This window comes from Panulirus ornatus, chromosome 72, assembly GCF_036320965.1.
Source record: "Panulirus ornatus isolate Po-2019 chromosome 72, ASM3632096v1, whole genome shotgun sequence".
Lineage (NCBI taxonomy): Eukaryota > Metazoa > Arthropoda > Malacostraca > Decapoda > Palinuridae > Panulirus > Panulirus ornatus.
The window spans coordinates 13,987,956-14,013,903 of record NC_092295.1 but is presented as its reverse complement, the minus strand read 5'-3'; the positions used below and the strand labels follow the sequence as shown (position 1 = coordinate 14,013,903).

Below are 25,948 nucleotides of genomic sequence, written 5' to 3'. Positions count from 1 at the left end.
CCACATAAAAAGTTTGTGATACGCTCGTTCTCTGTCTTAGACAATCACATGTTTACCAAATGGCGTCCTAGCTACGTCTCTTCGTTGTATATCAACTGACTTTTATTTCTCCCTCTTGTGTCTCCCCTGATGATCTGATTATTACACGAAAGTGCACTTCTAAGTATTTCTCACATACATTCTTCAAAGCAAACACCTGATCCACACATCCTCTACCACTTCTGAAACCACACTGCTCTTCCCCAATCTGATGCTCTGTACATGCCTTCACCCTCTCAATCGATACCCGCACATATAATTTACCAGGAATACTCAACAAACTTATACCTCTGTAATTTGAGCACTCGCTCATATATATATATATATATATATATATATATATATATATATATATATATATATATATATATATATATATATATATATATATATATAAATTTTAGGGAGAATAAAAAGATGTTCTGGAAGGAGGTAAATAAAGTGCGTAAGACAAGGGGCAAATGGGAACTTCAGTGAAGGGCGTAAATGGGGAGGTGATAACAAGTAGCGGTGATGTGAGAAGGAGATGGAATGAGTATTTTGAAGGTTTGTTGAATGTGTCTGATGACAGAGTGGCAGATATAGGGTGTTTTGGTCGAGGTGGTGTGCAAAGTGAGAGGGTTAGGGAAAATGATTTGGTAAACAGAGAAGAGGTAGTAAAAGCTTTGCGGAAGATGAAAGCCGGCAAGGCAGCAGGTTTGGATGGTATTGCAGTGGAATTTATTAAAAAAGGGGGTGACTGTATTGTTGACTGGTTGGTAAGGTTATTTAATGTATGTATGACTCATGGTGAGGTGCCTGAGGATTGGCGGAATGCGTGCATAGTGCCATTGTACAAAGGCAAAGGGGATAAGAGTGAGTGCTCAAATTACAGAGGTATAAGTTTGTTGAGTATTCCTGGTAAATTATATGGGAGGGTATTGATTGAGAGGGTGAAGGCATGTACAGAGCATCAGATTGGGGAAGAGCAGTGCGGTTTCAGAAGTGTTAGAGGATGTGTGGATCAGGTGTTTGCTTTGAAGAATGTATGTGAGAAATACTTAGAAAAGCAAATGGATTTGTATGTAGCATTTATGGATCTGGAGAAGGCATATGATAGAGTTGATAGAGATGCTCTGTGGAAGGTATTAAGAATATATGGTGTGGGAGGCAAGTTGTTAGAAGCAGTGAAAAGTTTTTATCGAGGATGTAAGGCATGTGTACGTGTAGGAAGAGAGGAAAGTGATTGGTTCTCAGTGAATGTAGGTTTGCGGCAGGGGTGTGTGATGTCTCCATGGTTGTTTAATTTGTTTATGGATGGGGTTGTTAGGGAGGTAAATGCAAGAGTCATGGAAAGAGGGGCAAGTATGAAGTCTGTTGGGGATGAGAGAGCTTGGGAAGTGAGTCAGTTGTTGTTCGCTGATGATACAGCGCTGGTGGCTGATTCATGTGAGAAACTGCAGAAGCTGGTGACTGAGTTTGGTAAAGTGTGTGGAAGAAGAAAGTTAAGAGTAAATGTGAATAAGAGCAAGGTTATTAGGTACAGTAGGGGTGAGGGTCAAGTCAATTGGGAGGTGAGTTTGAATGGAGAAAAACTGGAGGAAGTGAAGTGTTTTAGATATCTGGGAGTGGATCTGTATGGAGTGGAGGATGTATGTGTCAGAGGTGGAGGGAACGAGAAGTGGGAGACCAAATTGGAGGTGGAAAGATGGAGTGAAAAAGATTTTGAGGTGATCGGGGCCTAAACATTCAGGAGGGTGAAAGGCATGCAAGGGATAGAGTGAATTGAAACGATGTGGTATACCGGGGTCGACGTGCTGTCAATGGATTGAACCAGGGCATGTGAAGCGTCTGGGGTAAACCATGGAAAGTTGTGTGGGGCCTGGATGTGGAAAGGAAGCTGTTGTTACGGTGCATTATTACATGACAGCTAGAGACTGAGTGTGAACGAATGGGGCCTTTGTTGTCTTTTCCTTGCGCTACCTCGCACATATGAGGGGGAAGGGATTGTTAGTTCATGTGTGGCGAGGTGGCGATGGGAATGAATAAAGGCAGACAGTATGAATTATGTACATGTGTATATATGAATATGTCTCTGTGTATATATATGTGTACATTGAGATGTATAGGTATGTATATTTGCGTGTGTGGACGTGTATGTATATACATGTGTATGTGGGTGGGTTGGGCCTTTCTTTCGTGTGTTTCCTTGCGCTACCTCGCTAACGCGGGAGACAGCGACAAAGCAAAATAAATAAACACATGAATATTAGTTATCATTCTTTAACAATGTAATGTTAGTAATTATCTCCTCGAACACTGGCCATGATGTGTGTGAGACGTTGATCGCGTCCGTTACATTGAAGTATCCTCCCAACACGACCAGGGTTCCAACACTTGTGTTTGTTTACTGAATGTATTTGTTCATACGTGTGTGTGTGTGTGTGTGTGTGTGTGTGTGTGTGTGTGTGTGTGTGTGTATGCTTGAGTTTGCATGTTATTCTCGTCTGATGATCATGACATACGGAGATGATGACATACATTTACTATGGCATGACGACCTTACTGTACGCTACATACTGGTACATTTCCCTCAGGTGGGCGTATGTGGGCTCGTGGTGGCCTATAACATAATGGGCGCCTTTGCCTTCCGTGCTATTGAGGGTGAGTTTGGAGACCCCAGGCCTGAGGAGACAGCCCGGGCGGCGCGGGAGGAGATGGTCGACCACCTCTGGAACATTACCTTACGGCTGAACATCCTGGAGGAGCGTCAGTGGCGGAGTGAGGTGATGGGCGCTCTGCAGCAGTACCAGGGCAGTATGGTGCCCTTGATCAAGACCAAGGGCTACCGTGGAGTGTATCCCCGTGAAGCCTGGTCCTTCAGCGCTGCCCTCATATACTCCCTCAGCGTCTACACCACCATAGGTACGTCTGCCTCAGCATCTACATCACCACAGGTACGTCTGCCTCAGCGTCTACACCACCATAGGTACGTTATCCTCAGCGATCATATCACCACAGGTACGTCTCTCTCAGCATCTACACTACCATAGGTACGTCAACCTCAGCGTCTTACATGGCCATACTTACGTCTTGGGAGCAAAGTCAGATGTTGGTGAGAGGACAAGAGCTAAGGAAGGTGTAGCACTACTCCTGAAGCAGAAGTTGTCGTAGTGTGTGATGATATGTAAGAAAGTAAGTTCTAGATTAATGTGAGTAAAATTGAAAGTGGACGGCGAGAGATGGGTGATTATTGGTGATTATGCACCTGGTCATGAGAAGAAAGATTATAAGAGACAAGTGTTTTGGGAGCAGCTGAGTGAGTGTGTCAGCAGTTTTGGCGATAGGTGATTTGAATGCCATATACTGAACTGGTGTTTGTGATGTTGGATGACGTGTAGAGCTAAGAGTGAGGGGTGTGGTGTATGACTGGCGCATGTGTGTGGTAGAGCGGAGCTCAAGATTGTCTTAGAAACGGTTCTTTCTTCTTTATAATCTTTTAAATGATTATGATGTTGTATATGTTCTATTAGTGTTTTTTTATTGGAGACGGGAGAATCATGTGTTGTAAAGTTTGAAGCAAGGGTGAGCATATTGGAGAAGGGAGGCTCTTGTGTTGTTGAAGCAAGGGTGAGCATATCATTTCTGCATTGTGGTGTTGGTGGCTGGTGATGGGTTAGTTTGGCTGGGAAGGTAGAGTAAGGCTGGTAAGAACTGAGTGCGTGTTGAGGTGGGGTTGTGTGGGAAGTACCTTACGTCTTGAATGGTTATGGTTATAGATGCTTTAACATTTGGTGTGTGTTGTGGTGTGTTTGTGGGGCAGGTAGTTCTGTTATGTTTAATGGCCTAGGAGGTGAGGCGTAGTTTAGAGTGGAGATAAATTGTTTATATAAGATGATGTGGAATTCCTTTTTGATGTCCGAGGTCGGTGCTCGGAAGTGTTGTGAGAGCATTTAGTTTTTTAGTGATCTTTCATGTTGATGTTTGTGGTACGGCAAGCGAATGTCATATGTGTGTTGTACTAAATACCAAGCGTCATGTGTATGTGGTAACAAATACCAAGTGTCATATGTGTGGGGTTTTGAACATTAAGTATAACTGGAGTTTAGTTGGTTAGATGTGGTTCATCAAGGCTATGAGAGGATGCAAGCTTGGGTTATGTCTGTCAGGGGTTGTGAGGATGACAGTGGATATCTGTGGGGAGGCGAACATTCTGTTTTAAGTGAAGCATTGCTTTAATTGTGTATTGTGTAGTGTTAGGTATTGTGATATGTAACTGTGATGCTAGCTGGTATGAGAGGATATTTACGTTGTAGTGTACAAAGGATGACTGACTCAAGGTCATGTAGAACAGAAGAGGCTGGAGAAAGACTGTCCCTTGTGGGACTCCACAGTAGAGCTTAAGGATTTTGTAGATCATCTGTAGGAAATACTTTCAAAGCCTTATGCTATTTGACCAGGAGATGGTCATTATTTGACACTCATCAAGAATACAAGTATTCTGAAGTTCTTGAAACTTTTGTCCTGTAATTTTCTTAGTGGATACTGCTGTACAGTCACTGGATGATCATAGGACGAGTAATGTCTTTAAGCGTCTGGATATTCACACCTGTGTAGACGACCACGTCTGTATTCCTCTGCACGCACTGGTGACCCACACACCTGACTGACACTTGACAGATATACGAGAAAACTCAGACATCTGCTGGTTACTGTGTGACGTATTTATGTATATGATTAGAATGAGAATCTCTCACAAAGTTGTGGGTCTGATGGCTGCACGAATCTGTCTCTCACGCACAGTGTTGTGTGTTGTCGCCCGGGGCCAACCTGCCACCAGCAGGTCTCACAGTAACATTTCTCAAGACAAAAGAACCTTGGAAAGAAATGATGACAAGAAGTGAATCATTATGGAAGATAATACGAAGCGGCGGGAGCAGCAGCTGCCCTGATCACTGGAGGGCATCAAGGAAGGGAGGGAGGCCAGAATACTGGAGGGCATGAAGGAGGGAGGGAGGTCTGAACACTGGAGGGCATTAAGGAGGGAGGGAGGTCTGAACACTGGAGGGCATCAAGGAAGGGAGGGAGGCCAGAACACTGGAGGGCATTAAGGAGGGAAGGACACCTGACACTGGAGGGCATCAAGGAAGGGAGGGAGGCCAGAACACTGGAGGGCATCAAGGAAGGGAGGGAGGCCAGAACACTGGAGGGCATGAAGGAAGGGAGGGAGGCCAGAACACTGGAGGGCATTAAGGAAGGGAGGGAGGCCTGAACACTGGAGGGCATGAAGGAAGGGAGGGAGGCCAGAACACTGGAGGGCATTAAGGAGGGAGGGAGGCCTGAACACTGGAGGGCATGAAGGAGGGAAGGACACCTGACACTGGAGGGCATCAAGGAAGGGAGGGAGGTCAGAACACTGGAGGGCATTAAGGAGGGAGGGAGGTCTGAACACTGGAGGGCATTAAGGAGGGAAGGACACCTGACACTGGAGGGCATCAAGGAAGGGAGGGAGGCCAGAACACTGGAGGGCATTAAGGAGGGAGGGAGGTCTGAACACTGGAGGGCATTAAGGAGGGAGGGAGGCCTGAACACTGGAGGGCATGAAGGAGGGAGGGAGGTCTGAACACTGGAGGGCATGAAGGAGGGAGGGAGGTCTGAACACTGGAGGGCATGAAGGAGGGAGGGAGGCCTGAACACTGGAGGGCATGAAGGAGGGAGGAAGGCCAGAACACTGGAGGGCATGAAGGAGGGAGGGAGGCCTGAACACTGGAGGGCATGAAGGAGGGAGGGAGGCCTGAACACTGGAGGGCATGAAGGAGGGAGGGAGGCCTGAACACTGGAGGGCATCAAGGAAGGGAGGGAGGCCAGAACACTGGAGGGCATTAAGGAGGGAGGGAGGCCTGAACACTGGAGGGCATCAAGGAAGGGAGGGAGGCCAGAACACTGGAGGGCATTAAGGAAGGGAGGGAGGCCTGAACACTGGAGGGCATGAAGGAGGGAGGGAGGCCTGAACACTGGAGGGCATGAAGGAGGGAGGGAGGCCTGAACACTGGAGTGCATGAAGGAGGGAGGGAGGCCTGAATACTGGAGGGCATTAAGGTAGGGAGGGAGGCCTGAACACTGGAGGGCATCAAGGTAGGGAGGGAGGCCAGAACACTGGAGGGCATTAAGGAGGGAGGGAGGCCTGAACACTGGAGGGCATGAAGGAGGGAGGGAGGCCTGAACACTGGAGGGCATCAAGGAAGGGAGGGAGGCCTGAACACTGGAGAGCATCAAGGTAGGGAGGGAGGCCTGAACACTGGAGGGCATGAAGGAGGGAGGGAGGCCTGAACACTGGAGGGCATGAAGGAGGGAGGGAGGCCTGAACACTGGAGGGCATGAAGGAGGGAGGGAGGCCTGAACACTGGAGGGCATCAAGGAAGGGAGGGAGGCCTGAACACTGGAGAGCATCAAGGTAGGGAGGGAGGCCTGAACACTGGAGGGCATGAAGGAGGGAGGGAGGCCAGAACACTGGAGGGCATGAAGGAGGGAGGGAGGCCAGAACACAGGAGGGCATTAAGGAGGGAGGGAGGTCTGAACACTGGAGGGCATCAAGGTAGGGAGGGAGGCTAGAACACTGGAGGGCATGAAGGAGGGAGGGAGGGACTCCTGTGTTGATGATGTCCCTCAGGTGGCAGGGGAGAGGCTCAGGTCTGACGCCTTGGCAAACACTAAGGATTATTTCTGGGTCGGTGTTTACATTTTTGCCTCTTGGTTTAAAAGCACCGAAGATGAAAAATAAGAAAAACAAAAAAGTTTCCCTAAAACAAAGGTCCATTAAGCTAACAGAGCTGACTGTGTTGTTAATATAATGTGTTGTTTAGTGGAAGAATATTTCAGGAAGAGATCTGATGAAAATGTAAAATAAGAAATACAAATACATTGATAAAGAAAGAATAAGATAAAGAAATTATGACTTATAGAATAATACAGTATATGTAATATCGTTTCTACGTCAGACGTTTCATGAGTGAGTACTGTACAGGAGAAATATATCGACCTTCTCATGTATATATATAAATACCTCATGGCACCCAGCGTTCCACAGGTACAGACTACTGGTAACATTATAAATATACTACAGCACACTCACCTGGGCCAGAGCAGGCACTAGCCACGTACCAGTGTGGACCGAGACGAACATTATCCACTGTGTCTTGGGTTGTGGACCGGAACACTCATCTTCCACTGTTGACTGGCCGGTAGTGGCACAAACCTCATTGAGGCTGCCGCGGATGATAGAGGCTTCCACTCACCCTGCCCGGGATGATAGAGGCTTCCACTTAGGCTGCCGCGGATGATAGAGGCTTCCACTCAGGCTGCCGGGGATGATAGAGGCTTCCACTCACCCTGCCCGGGATGATAGAGGCTTCCACTCACCCTGCCCGGGATGATAGAGGCTTCCACTCAGGCTGCCCGGGATGATAGAGGCTTCCACTCAGGCTGCCGGGGATGATAGAGGCTTCCACTCAAGCTGCCGGGGATGATGGAGGCTTCCACTCAGCCTGCCGGGGATGATACAGGCTTCCACCCAGGCTGCCGGGGATGATGGAGGCTTCCACTCAGGCTGCCAGGGATGAAAGAGGCTTCCACTCAGGCTGTCTAGGATGATAGAGGCTTCCACTCAGGCTACCTGGGATGATACAGGCTTCCACTCAGGCTGCCGGGGATGATAGAGGCTTCCACTCAAGCTGCCGGGGATGATGGAGGCTTCCACTCAGGCTGTCTGGGATGATAGAGGCTTCCACTCAAGCTGCCTGGGATGATAGAGGCTTCCACTCAGGCTGCCTGGGATGATAGAGGCTTCCACTCAGGCTGCCTGGGATGATAGAGGCTTCCACTCAGGCTGCCGGGGATGATAGAGGCTTCCACTCAGGCTGCCTGGGATGATAGAGGCTTCCACTTAGGCTGCTGGGGATGATGGAGGCTTCCACTCAGGCTGCCGGGGATGATGAAGGCTTCCCCGGGTCTCATCCCATGATGGGCCTTCTTGTCTCTCGAAGATCCTTCGTCTCTTCTTCTTTAAGAACCTGTGTGATGAAGACACATAGGTTCAGCACGTTGATGATGATGATGATGATGATGATAAGATCTTCTGTGTAGACGTAGTGATGAGTTCTGATGGAGGAGATCTAAGTACGATGATCATGACTAAGTGTCAGATGTTGATGATGTGTGAAGACATGATTATTGAGACATGATGGACGAAACTGATAACTTCATGTCATCTGTTGATGATTCAGATTCGATTATTGACAATTTAGAGTCGATTTCTTATGATATATATTCTTAGGTGTAGAGAACTTCATAGGTTTCAGTGATAACTTCAAGTGACTCTAGAAAACAAGAGGAGGCGATAAGTTCTCTGCTCACTGATCCCACAACCCTGGAGGTATTAAAGACAAAACACAAAACATTTCCAGTCATGTTCTCGCCAAGTTTCACATCAATATTCAACATCAGTTTCTGTGTATCTACAACTGTTATCCTACATCCACCCAAGCACTTGGCAAAGTCCCGTATTAAATACTTTACATACACTACACCCGTCTGGTATGAACGGTGTTGTATCTTGGTGGATCTTAAATCTGTTAACTAGTCGTAAACAGGGTAGTGCTTAATGGCCGTCCTTGGCATAGTTAAACGCAGCAAGTAGAATACCTCAGGGGCCGAACTTGGTGCCTAATGTATTCTATATACGTATCAGGGACGCTAATAATGGCCTATGTTATAACACTGATAATGGCCTATGTTATAACATACATAACTTTTAAAGTTATAATAGCATTTGAACGTCTATAGATACGAGCTAACTTAGGGATATATTAGGTTGGTAGTAACTGAGTTCTAATGTCGGTAAAAGCGGAGTTTTGTACATGGATATGAATACGTAAACATAGGATACAGTTTGTCCCATGTTGTGATACATTAAGTAAATGAGGAAAAAGATTTAGTGTTGATAACTTGTGATGACCTTGTGCCAAGTAAGTAACAAGGACAAATATAAACAATGAGCTACATAGATAAGGTATTCGAATGCAGACCCGAGAAAGATAATTCCTAGTCCTCAGCTCACTGGTGATTAAATCCTTCGTCGGTTATAAACTCTTAAGAAACAGTTTATTTCTGAGGACGTAGATCGCTTCCTGCCCACCTGACCTGTGACCAGGTGGCATCTAGCCATTATTTGCCGTCCGTTTTCTGTCGATTTTTCTTTTTACTTTGAAGGCTTCAGTCAAGGACGAAAGTCCACATCAAGGCTGGGCAGTATTTGAAAATTGGAGAGAATCATAAAAGGGAAAAAGTAGAAACAAGGGCAAGTATTTATGAATTTTGAAGGAAACGTAAAATTTGCCTTTTAAAATGTACGGCAGGTCATAGTGACTGGGGAAGACATGAGAAGGTAGAAATTTCCAAAGCTTTGACGTGTAGGGAAAGAAACAGTTATCAAAACGGCCCACCCTTGAGTTACTAACGGCGACTATAAATATATCAATTGCCTCTGAAACTACTGGGCTGATTTGAACCAAACGTGGCAAGGGTGGTGTTCGGGTGGTCGTTTTTCGAAATCCTGTCTTGTGTTTACCTTGTTAACATCCAAGATGGCCGCTCTTACTGCAAGACATTCCAAGATTTCCATGAAATAACCAGATCTTTTATTGTTTTAAAACATATTTACATCAAACCTTTACTACGACGACGTGACTATGAGTTGTTTGATATATCATGTTGGATTTTTGGTGTGAAGTATGTGGTGCTGACCAATTCTTTCAGTTATGTGATTTGATCATTTCGGTATAGATCATCCAATCATTAAGCATAGTTGAAGGCAAGGGAGTCAGTCATACAGGTTCTCGTTGGCCTCTGGGTCCTTGATAACACTGGTCATACACTGAATGAATTGTTATAGTAAGTAGTTGACATCATCACCATAGTAAGTAGTTGACATCATCACCATAGTAAGTAGTTGACATCATCACCATAGTAAGTAGTTGACATCATCACCATAGTAAGTAGTTGACATCATCACCATAGTAAGTAGTTGACATCATCGCCATAGTAAGAAGTTGACATCATCACCATAGTAAGTAGTTGACATCATCACCATAGTAAGTAGTTGACATCATCACCATAGTAAGTAGTTGACATCATCACCATAGTAAGTAGTTGACATCATCACCATAGTAAGTAGTTGACATAATCACCATAATAAGTAGTTGACATCATCACCATAGTAAGTAGTTGACATCATCACCATAGTAAGTAGTTGACATCATCACCATAGTAAGTAGTTGACATCATCACCATAGTAAGTAGTTGACGTCATCACCATAGTCAGTAGTTGACATCATCACCATAGTAAGTAGTTGACATCATCACCATAGTAAGTAGTTGACGTCATCACCATAGTAAGTAGTTGACATCATCACCATAGTAAGTAGTTGACATCATCACCATAGTAAGTAGTTGACATCATCACCATAGTAAGTAGTTGACATCATCACCATAGTAAGTAGCTGACATCATCACCATAGTAAGTAGTTGACATCACCATAGTAAGTAGTTGACATCACCACCATAGTAAGTAGTTGACATCATCACCATAGTAAGTAGTTGACATCATCACCATAGTAAGTAGTTGACATCATCACCATAGTAAGTAGTTGACATCATCACCATAGTAAGTAGTTGACATCATCACCATAGTAAGTAGTTGACATCATCACCATAGTAAGTAGTTGACATCACCACCATAGTAAGTAGTTGACATCATCACCATAGTAAGTAGTTGACATCATCACCATAGTAAGTAGTTGACATCATCACCATAGTAAGTAGTTGACATCATCACCATAGTAAGTAGTTGACATCATCACCATAGTAAGTAGTTGACATCATCACCATAGTAAGTAGTTGATATCATCACCATAGTAAGTAGTTGACGTCATCACCATAGTAAGCAGTTGACATCATCACCATAGTAAGTAGTTGATATCATCACCATAGTAAGTAGTTGACATCACCACCATAGTAAGTAGTTGACATCATCACCATAGTAAGTAGTTGACGTCATCACCATAGTCAGTAGTTGACATCATCACCATAGTCAGTAGTTGACATCATCACCATAGTAAGTAGTTGACATCATCACCATAGTAAGTAGTTGACGTCATCACCATAGTAAGTAGTTGACATCATCACCATAGTAAGTAGTTGACATCATCACCATAATCAGTAGTTGACATAATCACCACAGTAAGTAGTTGACGTCATCACCATAGTAAGTAGTTGACATCATTACCATAGTAAGTAGTTGACATCATCACCATAGTAAGTAGTTGACGTCATCACCATAGTAAGTAGTTGACATCATCACCATAGTAAGTAGTTGACATCATCACCATAGTAAGTAGTTGACGTCATCACCATAGTAAGTAGTTGACATCATCACCATAGTAAGTAGTTGACGTCATCACCATAGTAAGTAGTTGACATCATCACCATAGTAAGTAGTTGACATCATCACCATAGTAAGTAGTTGACATCATCACCATAGTAAGTAGTTGACGTCATCACCATAGTAAGCAGTTGACATCATCACCATAGTAAGTAGTTGATATCATCACCATAGTAAGTAGTTGACGTCATCACCATAGTAAGCAGTTGACATCATCACCATAGTAAGTAGTTGATATCATCACCATAGTAAGTAGTTGACATCACCACCATAGTAAGTAGTTGACATCATCACCATAGTAAGTAGTTGACATCATCACCATAGTCAGTAGTTGACATCATCACCATAGTAAGTAGTTGACATCATCACCATAGTAAGTAGTTGACGTCATCACCATAGTAAGTAGTTGACATCATCACCATAGTAAGTAGTTGACATCATCACCATAATCAGTAGTTGACATCATCACCATAGTAAGTAGTTGACGTCATCACCATAGTAAGTAGTTGACATCATCACCATAGTAAGTAGTTGACATCATCACCATAGTAAGTAGTTGATATCTTCACCATAGTAAGTAGTTGACATCATCACCATAGTAAGTAGTTGACATCATCACCATAGTAAGTAGTTGACATCATCACCATAGTAAGTAGTTGACATCATCACCATAGACACTGTAAAGACACGATCATAACTTCACACCCACGATAGTGTCTTCCTTCTTCCTTCGTCAAGATGTCTACGCGTCTTCTGCAGAGCCTACAGTGGTCCCTGTGTTTTCCTTCTTATCTATCTCACAGGTGTTACCGGACTCCACCTGTTTAAGGTTACACCGACAGTGGAGAATCACTTTTGGCGAGTCTCTGCCATCGTCAGTTGACGACACAGAGCACAGTGTCAGTAAAGAACGTCTCGCTTCTAAAGAGTCTTTTCCTGTCTCTGCTGCTGAACGTAGCGCAGCCATGAAGCTTTAGGAAACCATAGATTTAGATGAGAGTGGCCTTGGATTGTACAATTAATCAGATTAATCTAAAATTTCAAATCACCTCGCTAGGATCCATCAGTCTGTTTTTGTCAGCATTCCACCGTATGATCGTTCTATCAGTGTGAGAACACCTGTGGCTTCTCCAGTTACACCTTCATGACTCTAGTGTTGAGTTGGGTTACCAGTACATCTTTGTATCTCATGTTGGAGGCTCCAGTCCTGGACAGACGTCCACATCAAGGCCAGACCTTGATTGAAATATCGAGAGGATTATGAGAAGGGAAATGGAGAAACAAGGGAAATTATTTACGAATTTTGGATGAAGTGAAAAACTCTGTCTTATACAATGTGCCAGGTTGTAGTTACTGTCTTATACAATGTGCCAGGTTGTAGTTACTGTCTTATACAATGTGCCAGGTTATAGTTACTGTGTTATACAATGTGCCAGGTTATAGTTACTGTCTTATACAATGTGCCAGGTTGTAGTTACTGGGAAAGACATGAGAAAGTGGAGTTGTGTTTGTTGTTCTTAAAGTTATACAAATAGATTTCTCGGTCAATTTCTCCTTTTCGTCTCAAAAAGAATATGTAAGGAAGTCATTACATAATTGAAAGAAGTGAATGAATACACAAAACAATCTCAAAAGCAGCGATTTAGTGAAGTTGTTAAAACTTTTCATGTTGAGAACCACAGAATACAAGCAAGTTTTTGAAAAACTAAAGAAGTTGACGTAATTAAGAGAAAATTAAAATTTCCTTGAAAACACAAGACCATTACAAGTACCTCAATCCTTTCCCAAACCATTATCATGACTCCATCTTCCCAAGAAGCTCAGCTTTAAAATTCCTTCTGGTGTTCTGTACGATAAGCTTGGGCGAGTCTTGCAGGCGGGCGTACGACGCACAGAGGCCGTACCTGCAGGCGCTCGTACCACGGCGCTCGTACCCTGCAGGTGGGCGTACGATCCACGGCGCCCGTACTTGCAGGTGGGCGTACGACCCACTTCTCGCTTCCTATGGAGGGAGACGAGAATAACCCAACCTACGTAATGTATCCTCACAACATGACCAAGTTACCCAGTGTCTCAGGCTTTCGTCAGTACCGACAAATGGAAACTTGGTCGTGGTTGTTCCCTGGCTTCTGTCCTGGCATCCGCCTGGGTCAGTGCGCCTGGCAGGTGTCCCTAGCAGGTGTCCCTGGCAGGTGTCCCTGGCAGGTGTCCCTGGCAGGTGTCCCAACACACATTATCCCAACTCTTTGCACCTGTCCATCCGTGCAGTTCAGCTGGTGCGTTACCCACAGCCCTTGTGACCCTTCCCTCCTCCTGCTGGTCGAACACCTGTGTCTTCAGCTCGAGTAACGCCGCTGCTGGAGGAGTCTCTCCTGACCTACTTTGTTCCTCTACATCGGCCAAGGTCGATCATGTCCTCAGAGTCCACGGGTGAGGACTCCTATACCTGGTGTATCTGCTCCTGCCACAACTGTTGCTGGCTTAGGTTAATGTTGGGTCACACACACACACACATACGCTGCTGCTGATGGATCAGGTTTTCCACACACACACACATTGCTCCTGGCTGCCCAGCACCTCCCTCAGGCCTCACCATCCCTCTAGGTAGGCTGCTGGCTCCTCTCACCTTCCATCTGTACATCATGATCATCTTGGCCTCCACACCTCACACTCCTGACTCACAATGTCACGTCGTTCCTCCTCATCTGAAGATGTGTTAGTGAGGAAGCCGATGTAATAATAGTCTGAGGATGTCCTACATTACTACTTTATTAAATTGATGACGTAAAGATGGTATGTACACAGGTCAAAAGGTGATCTTTATCCCTCTTTTTTTTTTTGCTTGACCTCTGGCAGGAGCGCGAGGACTTCTATTGTACAGGAACGGCATCTATTATCTGTAGACAGCTCGACATTTTTGCCACGGGGCAGATCTAGAGGGAGAGGGAAGGGTAGCGTCCATCGCGTGGAGAGAGAGAGAGAGAGAGAGAGAGAGAGAGAGAGAGAGAGAGAGAGAGAGAGAGAGAGAGAGGCGGGAAGCGCGCCAGACACAGAGAATCCTGATAATGTTACTTCGCTGGTGTTTGGCAGCCGCTCAGACGGAGGTAATGTAATACGTGGACACGACCGAGATCACTCGAGCTCGACGGAGATTCCATCACAGGTTGAGCCAAACCTCGACAACAACAACAGAGCCGAGATGAGCTGAGGTCTTGAAGTGAAGACAGTGTCATAATGGTTTGTATACAGACAGTGTCTGAAAATGATGATTATGTATATTGGCTTCCATATTGCTGTTAGCTGGTGAGTTTTTTTTATTCAATTAACGATCCTTAATATTTGCTTATAGAGTTTAAAACATTAGATACATAATATGCTTATCATAACTACTTACCTGTAACTTCTGTGTTGGAATTGATTGCTATATCTTTACCGTTCTTCGTTTGAATGTCTGTGATGTATTACACATAATACATTATACTGTATCGTATGTATGAATCAAGAAGGTGGCACGACCCAGCGCGTCATCAGCAGGTGAGCACAAGATGGTGGACATTATCACAAAGCTTTCCATACCGTCTCCTTCTTCCAGGGAACAGCATCACACTGGTCACATACACGGAGAGTTTTCCTATATGTATGTTATGTGTAAGTTGCTACAGACACATAACCTTCGAGCTGGCTTACTCTCTTCATGTAGAAATTGCCATACGGGAAAAAAACAGTAGATAAAGTCTACTTTCCTTCAAGCTTTTGATGTGGTAGAAACGTAGATATCACCTTAGCGCTCGGTGTTGTGAAGTCATTTGGCTGAAAACTGAAATATAACATGACGTAATCAAACATCTGCTGCTCGAAGTGATAACTTACGAAATAGTTAAAGAACTGATGATACAGTAGGAGAGTCATAACACTACGTGTCTTGTCTTGTGGCTATTTCACTATAATTCACATTTTCCCTCAGACTTATATTTCATTTCTACGTTTCGTAACTTTAAACGTAAAATGTCTTATTTCATTATTCATGGCAGAAGACCTACCGTGTGTTAAACCTTCTTTTTATCGATGGTGTCCAGGTGTGGAGGTGAGGATGTATGAACGAATCAGGCCGCTGGCAGCGAGTGGGGTTTCGTCTTCCTTTGAAGCAGCTGAAGCGTTCGAATCATTTGTCTCGTGTTATCAGGAGTTCATACATCTTCCTGGCGGCTCGTGTGAGCACAGTGAAGTGAGACAGTCAGTCTGACAACTGAATGAAAGTGGCAAATGAGGAGGATAAATGTATCATTCTTTACGTCACTTTTGATAATAAATATATATATATATATATATATATATATATATATATATATATATATATATATATATTATCCCTGGGGATAGGGGATTAAGAATATTTCCCACGTATTCCCTGCGTGTCGTAGAAGGCGACTAAAAGGGGAGAGAGCGGGAGGCTGGAAATCCTCCCCTCTCGTTTTTTTTTTTTTTTTTTTTTTTTTTTTTTAATTTTCCAAACGAAGGAACAGAGGAGGGCCAGGTGAGGATATTTCCACAAAGGCCCAGTCCTCTGTTCTTAACGCTACCTCGCTAATGCGGGAAATGGCGAATAGCTTAAAAGAAAGAAGAAAATATATATATATATATATATATATATATATATATATATATATATATATATATATATATATATATATATATATACATATATATATATATATATATATATATATATATATATATATATATATATATATATATATATATATATATATATATATATTTTTCTTTTTTATTTTCTTTTTTTTTTTTTGCTTTGTCGCTGTCTCCCGCGTTAGCGAGGTAGCGCAAGGAAACAGACGAAAGAATGGCCCAACCCACCCACATACACATGTATATACATACACGTCCACACACGCAAATATACATACCCATGCATCTCAATGTACACATATATATACACACACAGACATATACATATATATACATACACTGACATATACATATTTATATACACACACAGACATATACATATACATACACACACAGACATATACATATATACACATGTACATAATCTATATTGCCTGCCCTTATTCATTCTCGTCACCACCCCTCCACATATGAAATAACAACCCCCTCTCCCCGCATGTGCGCGAGGTAGCGCTAGAAAAAAACAACAAAGACCACATTCGTTCACACTCAGTCTCTAGCTGTCATGTGTAATGCACCGAAACCACAGCTCCTTCTCCACATCCAGGCCCCACAAAACTTTCCATGGTTTACCCCAGACGCTTCACATGCCCTGGTTCAATCCATTTACAGCACGTCGACCCCGGTAAACCAAATCGTTCCAATTCACTCTATTCCTTGTATGCCTTTCACCCCCCTTGCATGCTCAGGCCCCGATCACTCAAAATCTTTTTCACTCCATCTTTCCACCCCCAATTTGGTCTCCCACTTCTCCTCGTTCCCTCCACCTCCGACACATATATCCTCTTTGTCAATCTTTCCTCACTCATTCGCTCCATGTGACCAAACCATTTCAAAACGACCTCTTCTGCTCTCTCAACCACACTCTTTTTATTTCCACACATCTCTCTTACCCTTTCATTACTTACTCGATCAAACCACCTCACACCACATATTGTCCTCAAACATCTCATTTCCAACACATCCACCCTCCTCCGCACAACTGTATCTATAGCCCACGCCTCGCAAGCATACAACATTGTTGGAACCACTATTCCTTCAAACACACCCATTTTTCTTTCCGAGATAACGTTCTCGCCTTCCATACATTTTTCAACGCTCCCAGAACTTCCGCTCCCTCCCCCACCCTATAACTCACTTCTGCTTCCATGTTCCGTCCGCTGCCAAACCCACTCCCAGATATCTAAAACACTTCACTTCCTTCAGTTTTTCCCCATTCAAATTTATCTCCTAATGAACTTGTCCCTCAACCCTACTGTACCTAATAACCTTGCTCTTATTCACATCTATTCTCAACTTTCTCCTTTTACGCACCTTTACAAACTCAGTCACCAGCTTCTGCAGCTTCTCAATTGAATCAGCCACTATTGCTGTATCATCAGCGAACAACAATTGACTCATTTCTCAAGCCCTCTCGTCCCCAACAGACTGCATACTCGCCCCTCCCTCCAAAACACTTGCATTCACCTCCCTAGCCACCACATCCATATACATATAAAACAATCATGGTTACATCACAGCCCCCTTCCGCAGACCGACCTTCGGTGGGAACCATTCACTCTCCTCTCTTCCTACTTGTATTCATGCCTTACACCCCTGATAGAAACCTCTCACTGCTTCTAGCAACTTACCTCCCATACCATATATTCTCAAGACCTTCCACAAAGCATCTGTATCAACCTTATCATATGCCTTCTCCAGATCCATCAATGCCACATACAAATATATCTGTTTTTCTAAGTATTTCTCACATGCAATATTCAAAATAAACACCTAATCTACACATCCTCTACCACTTCTAAAACGAAACTGGTCCTCCCCAATCTGATGCTCGCATATGCTTTCACCCTTTCAAGCAATACCCTCCCATACAATTTTCCAGGTATAATCAATAAACTCAAGCCTCTGTATTTTTGAACACTCCCCTTTACCCCCTTTGCCTTCGCACGATGGAGCTATACATGCATTACGCCAATCCTCAGGCACTTCACCATGAGCCATACGTACAATGAATATCCTTACCTACCAGTCAGCAACACAGTCACCCCCTTTCTAAATAAATTAAATTGCAATACAGTCCAAACCCACCGCCTTGCCGGATGTCATCTTCCGCAAGGCTTTCACCCTCTTCTCTCTTCACCAAATCATTCTCCCTGACTCTCTCACTTCGCACACCACCCCAACCAAAACACCCTATATCTGCCACTCTGTCATCTAACACATTCAACAGTCCTTCAAACTACTCACTCCATCTCCTCGCTTACCACTTCTCCCCTTGCCCTCTTCACCGATGTTCCCATTTGTTCTCTAGTCTTAAGCACGTTATTTATCTCTTTCCAAAAACATCTTTTTATTCTCCTTAAGATTTAATGATACTCTATCACTACAACTCTTAATTGCCCTCTTTTTCAACCCTTTCACCTTCCTCTTGACATCCTGCCTCTTTCTCTTATACATCTCCCAGTCATTTGCACTTCTTCCCTGTAAGCATCGTCCAGATGCCTCTCTCCTCTCTTTCACTATCAACATTACTTCTTCATCCCACCACTCACTACCCATTCCAATCCGCTCACCTCCCACCTTTCCCGTGCCACATGCTTCTTTGCACATACCATCACTGCTTCCCTAAATACATCCCATTCCTCACCCACTTTCCTCACGTCGTTTGCTCACACACACACACACACACACACACACACACACACACACACACACACACACACACACACACCAGCGTTGCTTTATGAGAACCACAGAGCAATATCACTTGGGATGAAGACGTCATTAAGGAGATTGAATATGATGAAGACATGAATGGAGCACTAGACATCAAGTGTATGGCTATATTTACTGTCATATTTAATCTGTTCAGAACAGAGGTTCCCTCAGGTCACAACTCTCACTTTATAATCTCTTTCCTCCCTCTCTCATGGTCTTCCTACTGCAGGGACGTTGGTATGATCCATATCTCTAATGCAGGCGATGCTTACATGGAATATGGATGATTGTATTGTAGATGGATTTCTTAGGATGAGTAATCAAGGTTTAGATATATCTCTTACGGTGGACAGATATCAGAACCTTTATCTTACGTTTGTCATGCAATCATATCTGGTTAATATATGGAGAATCTGTTATCTTGAGGCTAAGTATTTCCTTATAGATTAGCAACGTCTCAGATGAATAGATCTCTTGTTATCAGAGAGGCGTGTCGAACATGATCGTTACTCGTCTTTTGATAATATTTGACAACAATTCTTCCTGGAGAAAAATATCCCAGATTCATTATTGTTTACATTTCTTTAACAGTGAAGTGACGCTAAAGTTATAAACAACTGCTACAATCATACAACATCCGTCTGCAGATGTTGTATACGTCATAGATCTTGACTGCAAGTTGTTAGGTGCTAACTGTTATTACTTCCACCTTGTTAGTGAATAGTTCTGTCCCATCTAGACGTAAACATGAATAGATAAAGTCATCGTACACTGTAAACACGACCCTCAGGATCATGACATCAAACACTGGGATCTTCTGTTGTTCTGTGTAGCGTTGCATGTCTTCCACTGGTGACAGATCCACGTGGTTACAATATATCAACAAATGGTTGTGTCGGTGTTGTGAATCACTTAGCTTTCTCCGTGGATGCACAAAGTTTCATTATAACTTGACAAACACTTACGATATCTTGAGGTTGGGAAACTGGCTACGGAAACAGTTGATCCCAGATGGTTCTACATCTCTCACTTATAACCATCGTCATTACAGATTATCCCAGGCAGTTATGCACTTCTACTGGCGCACACACACACAAAAAAAAATCATAAATTCATCAGAAAACACAAATATTATCAGACTTGAGGTTTGTCTTGTGATCATGTCAACGAGTCTGACGTGAGCAAGGCTTCCACACGTGGATGTCCCTCACATTCACGACCCACTCTGCTGAACTTCCACATGTCAACAGCTATTACCCCTCGTCGTAAATCACTTAACATTCTTTTACAAGTTTGCCTTCATCCCACACCGAAGGACGTATATATATATACTTTACGACACTCAAACTCTCGTCCTTGGTTATATTTTCCCAAATGTTTCAAGTGGTCATGTCTTGATGACAGTTGTATAAATGAGGAACTTTTATCGAGACAAAGTCGATTATTCTCTGTAATCTTTATTCTTACCCAGACCAAGTGTATTTCCTTTGTTGAACACACCTTCCATGAGAGTCTGATCACTTTCGTACATAAACATGCGTCAGATATGGAACAAAATTCTAGTTTCTTCAACACAAATGTTGGCCTTCAGATACACGAGATTAAAGTTGCTGTCAGATGTTCCCAGGTATCTACACACTTATTCTACTTTCAGATATTATTAAATATTTAATTTCTTACCTAGATAATTTACCTCAAGATGAAAGCGACATTAAACATCTCCTTCAGCGACCATAACTTTATTACATTTCACGTGAAATTGTAGATCATATCGACCTGTGAGTGTGGCGGAGCTGCAGTAGCTGTCGGGTCCTGTGAAACTGAGGGTGGAGGAATACTGGAGGGAGAGACACAGAGGAGGAATGTGTGGACTGGTGGATGTGAGGGAGGCATGTAAGGACTGGGATAAGTGGAGACGCTTTTTGCCCTGGCCAGCCAGCCATGGATGGGAGTTCCTGGAGGGTATGGGTGTGAGAGATATAGATAAACAGAAAATGATGGTGATGTTTGTATAGAAATACACTCTGTTAATCTAACGTGAATTAAGAATTTGAATAATAATCTATTTTGAAGAATCGCTGAGTAAGACGATAATGTTTTCCTTAATGATACAATGATGAATATAACATATAAAACTGGGCTCTAAAACCAATGTGTTTAATGACATGATTTTATGTTTATCTCTCTCACATAATACAACAGTGCTCAGGAGCTTCACATATTACGTCCTTATATTCATATTTGTATGAATGATGATAATAATTACGACACGAGACGTCTACGTAAGTTGTAGATGTACGACTTGCATAATTCTGTAAATCACAAAACGGATTTCGCTGGTCAGAACGCGTCAGATTAAAGTCGATTTACAACGGCAGTAGTAGTGAAGGTGAGGGAAGCCGACGTGTTGGGTGTAGATATGACACTGTCAACGAGCACCCAGGAATTTATCTCTTCCTCTCTCCCTGCCAAGTATCTCTCCAATGCAGATGATATCTAAAGCTAGATTTAGCTTCCCCAATTTAGCTTTTCGATTGGGTAATAGATCTTGGCCCCTGGGAGGCGTATGGGGTCTTACGCTGTATGTTGATGTCATCATATCATCATATGGTTTTAATTAACCAGAAAATTCATTCTTACTGACCCTGTGTGTGAGTGTGTGTGTGTGTGTGTGTGTGTGTGTGTGTGTGTGTGTGTGTGTGTGTGTGTGTGTGTGTGTGTGTGTGTGTGTGTGTGTGTGTGGAAGTTAATATTACTAACACGTCTGTCATGTCCCGTCTGGCCCAAGACGACATGGCTGGCCACACCAGCTCACTTCATGACGAGCGTCGTACGCTCATATGTAGCGGACGGGCGGACGGACGGACGGACGGACGGACGGATACTAGTATGTACACGACAGATTTCGTCGTCCTCATTCAAGTTTGGATAATGTGACGTCATGAATCATATAAATCCTTGACCTCGCTGGTCATAACAGGAGGTCATGCACTCGACCTTTCTGTCTTGTTACTCACAACAGTGTTGTGCTACAGTTCACGAACTGGATCTATATGATTCTATCTCACTGTTGAAGAAAGTTATATGTTAATACTAGATTTGTATAGTTCGAATATTGACAAGATTGGATATTCTAAAGAGAACTGGCCATGTCTTTTGTGACAAGGATCGGGCCTGGAGGCATCATGGGAAGTTCAACTGGACACACGCGTTCGAATCTCCTGTAATATTGCCGACACATGTGACCTACAGATGTGGAGATGATGATGTGTTCATCACGCAAGATGAACACGTAACTGTACAGCTGGAAATGTGTTAACAACACTATTTACGTACACTTCCGTGGATGAATTCAAAACCAGGAGGAGGAGAGAGGGTGCAGGTGGATGCATGGAGGATGAGAGAGGGTGCAGATGGAGGAGTGAAGGATGAGAGAGGCTGCAGATGGATGTGTGGAGGATAAGAGAGTCTACAGGTGGATGTGTGGAGGATGAGAGAGGGTGCAGATGGATGAGTGAATGATGAAAGAGGCTGCAGGTGGATGTGTGGAGGATGAGAGAGGGTACAGGTGGATGTGTGGAGGATGAGAGAAGTTGCAGATGGATGAGTGAAGGATGAGAGAGGCTGCAGGTGGATGTGTGGAGGATGAGAGAGGGTGCAGATGGATGAGTGGAGGATGAGAGAGGCTGCAGGTGGATGTGTGGAGGATGAGAGAGGCTACAGGTGGATGTGTGGAGGATGAGAGAGGCTGCAGGTGGATGTGTGGAGGATGAGAGAGGCTGCAGATGGATGAGTGGAGGATGAGAAATGGTATGATTATCTTGGGTGAAGGATGTAAGGTGTTACGGGGTATGTGAGGGTAAGATACAGGGGAATAAAGGTAGAAATGTGTGGATGAAGAGATGTTGAGAGGAGATGAATGGATGAAGACAGAAAGATGAGGTGACTAATGTTATGAATGAGTACAATGTGAGTCTGGCGGCGGAATATGAACAAAGGAAAGATTAGAAAAGATTAGGAAAACGATTAGTGGCAGAGGATGAGTCAAAATGATTGGTTGGTGGGCGACAGGTGATTATCCTGTATGATTAGAGGCAGGAGGATGAACTGCCTAGAAGTGAAGTAATGATGAGACGATTGGGTGAGAGGAAGGTATTCATGGGTGAGAGGAAGGTATACATGGGTGAGAGGAAGGTATACATGGGTGAGAGGAAGATGTTCATGGGTGAGAGGAAGGTATACATGGGTGAGAGGAAGGTATTCATGGGTGAGAGGAAGGTATTCATGGGTGAGAGGAAGGTATACATGGGTGAGAGGAAGGTGTTCATGGGTGAGAGGAAGGTATACATGGGTGAGAGGAAGGTATTCATGGGTGAGAGGAAGGTGTTCATGGGTGAGAGGAAGGTATACATGGGTGAGAGGAAGGTATACATGGGTGAGAGGAAGGCATTCATGGGTGAGAGGAAGGTATACATGGGTGAGAGGAAGGTATTCATGGGTGAGAGGAAGGTATACATGGGTGAGAGGAAGGTATTCATGGGTGAGAGGAAGGCATTCATGGGTGAGAGGAAGGTATACATGGGTGAGAGGAAGGCATTCATGGGTGAGAGGAAGGCATTCATGGGTGAGAGGAAGGTATACATGGGTGAGAGGAAGGTATACATGGGTGAGAGGAAGGTATTCATGGGTGAGAGGAAGGTATACATGGGTGAGAGGAAGGTATTCATGGGTGAGAGGAAGGTATTCATGGGTGAGAGGAAGGTATTCATGGGTGAGAGGAAGGTATTCATGGGTGAGAGGAAGGCATTCATGGGTGAGAGGAAGGTATACATGGGTGAGAGGAAGGTATACATGGGTGAGAGGAAGGCATTCATGGGTGAGAGGAAGGTATTCATGGGTGAGAGGAAGGTATTCATGGGTGAGAGGAAGGTATTCATGGGTGAGAGGAAGGTATTCATGGGTGAGAGGAAGGTATTCATGGGTGAGAGGAAGGTATTCATGGGTGAGAGGAAGGTATTCATGGGTGAGAGGAAGGTATACATGGGTGAGAGGAAGGTATTCATGGGTGAGAGGAAGGTATTCATGGGTGAGAGGAAGGTATACATGGGTGAGAGGAAGGTATTCATGGGTGAGAGGAAGGTATTCATGGGTGAGAGGAAGGTATTCATGGGTGAGAGGAAGGTATACATGGGTGAGAGGAAGATATTCATGGGTGAGAGGAAGGTATACATGGGTGAGAGGAAGGTATTCATGGGTGAGAGGAAGATGTTCATGGGTGAGAGGAAGGTATACATGGGTGAGAGGAAGATATTCATGGGTAAGAGGAAGGTATTCATGGGTGAGAGGAAGGTATACATGGGTGAGAGGAAGATATTCATGGGTGAGAGGAAGGTGTTCATGGGTGAGAAGAAGGTGTTCATGGGTGAGAGGAAGGTATACATGGGTGAGGAAGATATTCATGGGTGAGAGGAAGGTATACATGGGTGAGAGGAAGGTATTCATGGGTGAGAGGAAGATGTTCATGGGTGAGAGGAAGGTATACATGGGTGAGGAAGATATTCATGGGTGAGAGGAAGGTATACATGGGTGAGAGGAAGGTATACATGGGTGAGAGGAAGGTATACATGGGTGAGAGGAAGGTATACATGGGTGAGAGGAAGATATTCATGGGTGAGAGGAAGGTATACATGGGTGAGAGGAAGGTATTCATGGGTGAGAGGAAGGTATTCATGGGTGAGAGGAAGATATTCATGGGTAAGAGAAGAATTATACTGACAAAACACAATGCAGACACAGAATCATGCGTACACAAACAGATAAGATATGTAAGAACGAAGGAAAACGAAACATCTTCATTTTAAGAAAGATTCACTTAAATATAATAAGAAAACAGACATCTTTTATTATAAATTTCATTACACAAGTCCCATGTAGTTATGATTAGATTCATGATGGTATCAGATTGTGAGGAGAGAGGAAACAATAGTTTGTACCTCCGTGGTGTAGTGGTTAGCGTTTCTGTCCGTGACGCATTCACGGGGCCCGCCCAGGGTCAAACGCATAGGTTCGAATCCTGGTTGCGTCAATCGGTCCACAGTCCACTCAGCTGTTCATCCACCCTTAAGGATTGGTCGATAAAGTGGGTACCTGACTCAGGTTAGGATATATGTGCATAAATCGTTAATAAGATGGCTTTGGTTAGGGCCTCACATGGGTTTAGGAGAACTGCCCAGCTTACATAAACACCAAACACCTTCACAATGATCTAAGATCCTCCCAGTACACTCTCACCTCAACATGTTCTGTTCCCACTTCTCTGCAATAGGACTCGAACCCATCCACACCATAACTAACCACCAACCCTCAGGTAGATATCCAAAGCTTACCCGTTCCTCATACCTCAGTAACCTCTACTGCCATACACCCACATCCACCAACCATCAACCAAATCCATTGTAATAAACCATTTAGAGAAACAGTCATCATTTCCCGTCGTCAGTAGAAAGAACACAAGGACGTGATGTTCATCCATATCTTTCATTTCCTTCCCATTCTTCTGTTTCTCTGTAACCATCAACACAGAGTCCCTGACCTTCGATTTAAATAGGATCAGCTGTAAGACCAGTGGTGTCGTGAGGTGTAGCGAGGATGGCCTTTGACCTGATCCTCACGGGTCAGGTCAAAGGCCACTGAAGATGTGGTGGTGATACGTTTGTCGAAGGAAAAGTGAAGATGACATTGTCATAGTTACGTGAGTTTTAGGGTCTATGGAAGGTGTAGTGAAGATGAGTTTGGCAGTGTTACCATCCGTGGTGAACATGATGGTATGTGATCAGACGTATGGGTGTTGGAGATCCTGTTTTCTATAATCACTTTCCTCTCCAACAGTCAGCAGCTTAAACTGGACCTATGACCTGACTGGCAAGGGTTAGGTCACAGGTCAGTGGTGTCCAGGATGTAGTGGAGATACAGCTGTTGGTGGAGGGACAAATACAGTAATACATTCGT

The 25,948-nt window shown here is 43.9% G+C and overlaps 1 protein-coding gene across 2 annotated transcripts in view; it reads left to right on the top strand.

The window, feature by feature from the left end:
- Positions 1-25,948, top strand: part of LOC139748024 (TWiK family of potassium channels protein 18-like) — a 113,093-nt gene that overhangs the window by 7,263 nt on the left and 79,882 nt on the right. For both annotated transcript variants that reach the window (XM_071660566.1, XM_071660567.1), the window contains one exon: positions 2,616-2,943. In XM_071660566.1, the coding sequence (XP_071516667.1) occupies positions 2,616-2,943 (328 nt within the window). The remainder of the gene's footprint in view (positions 1-2,615; positions 2,944-25,948) is intronic.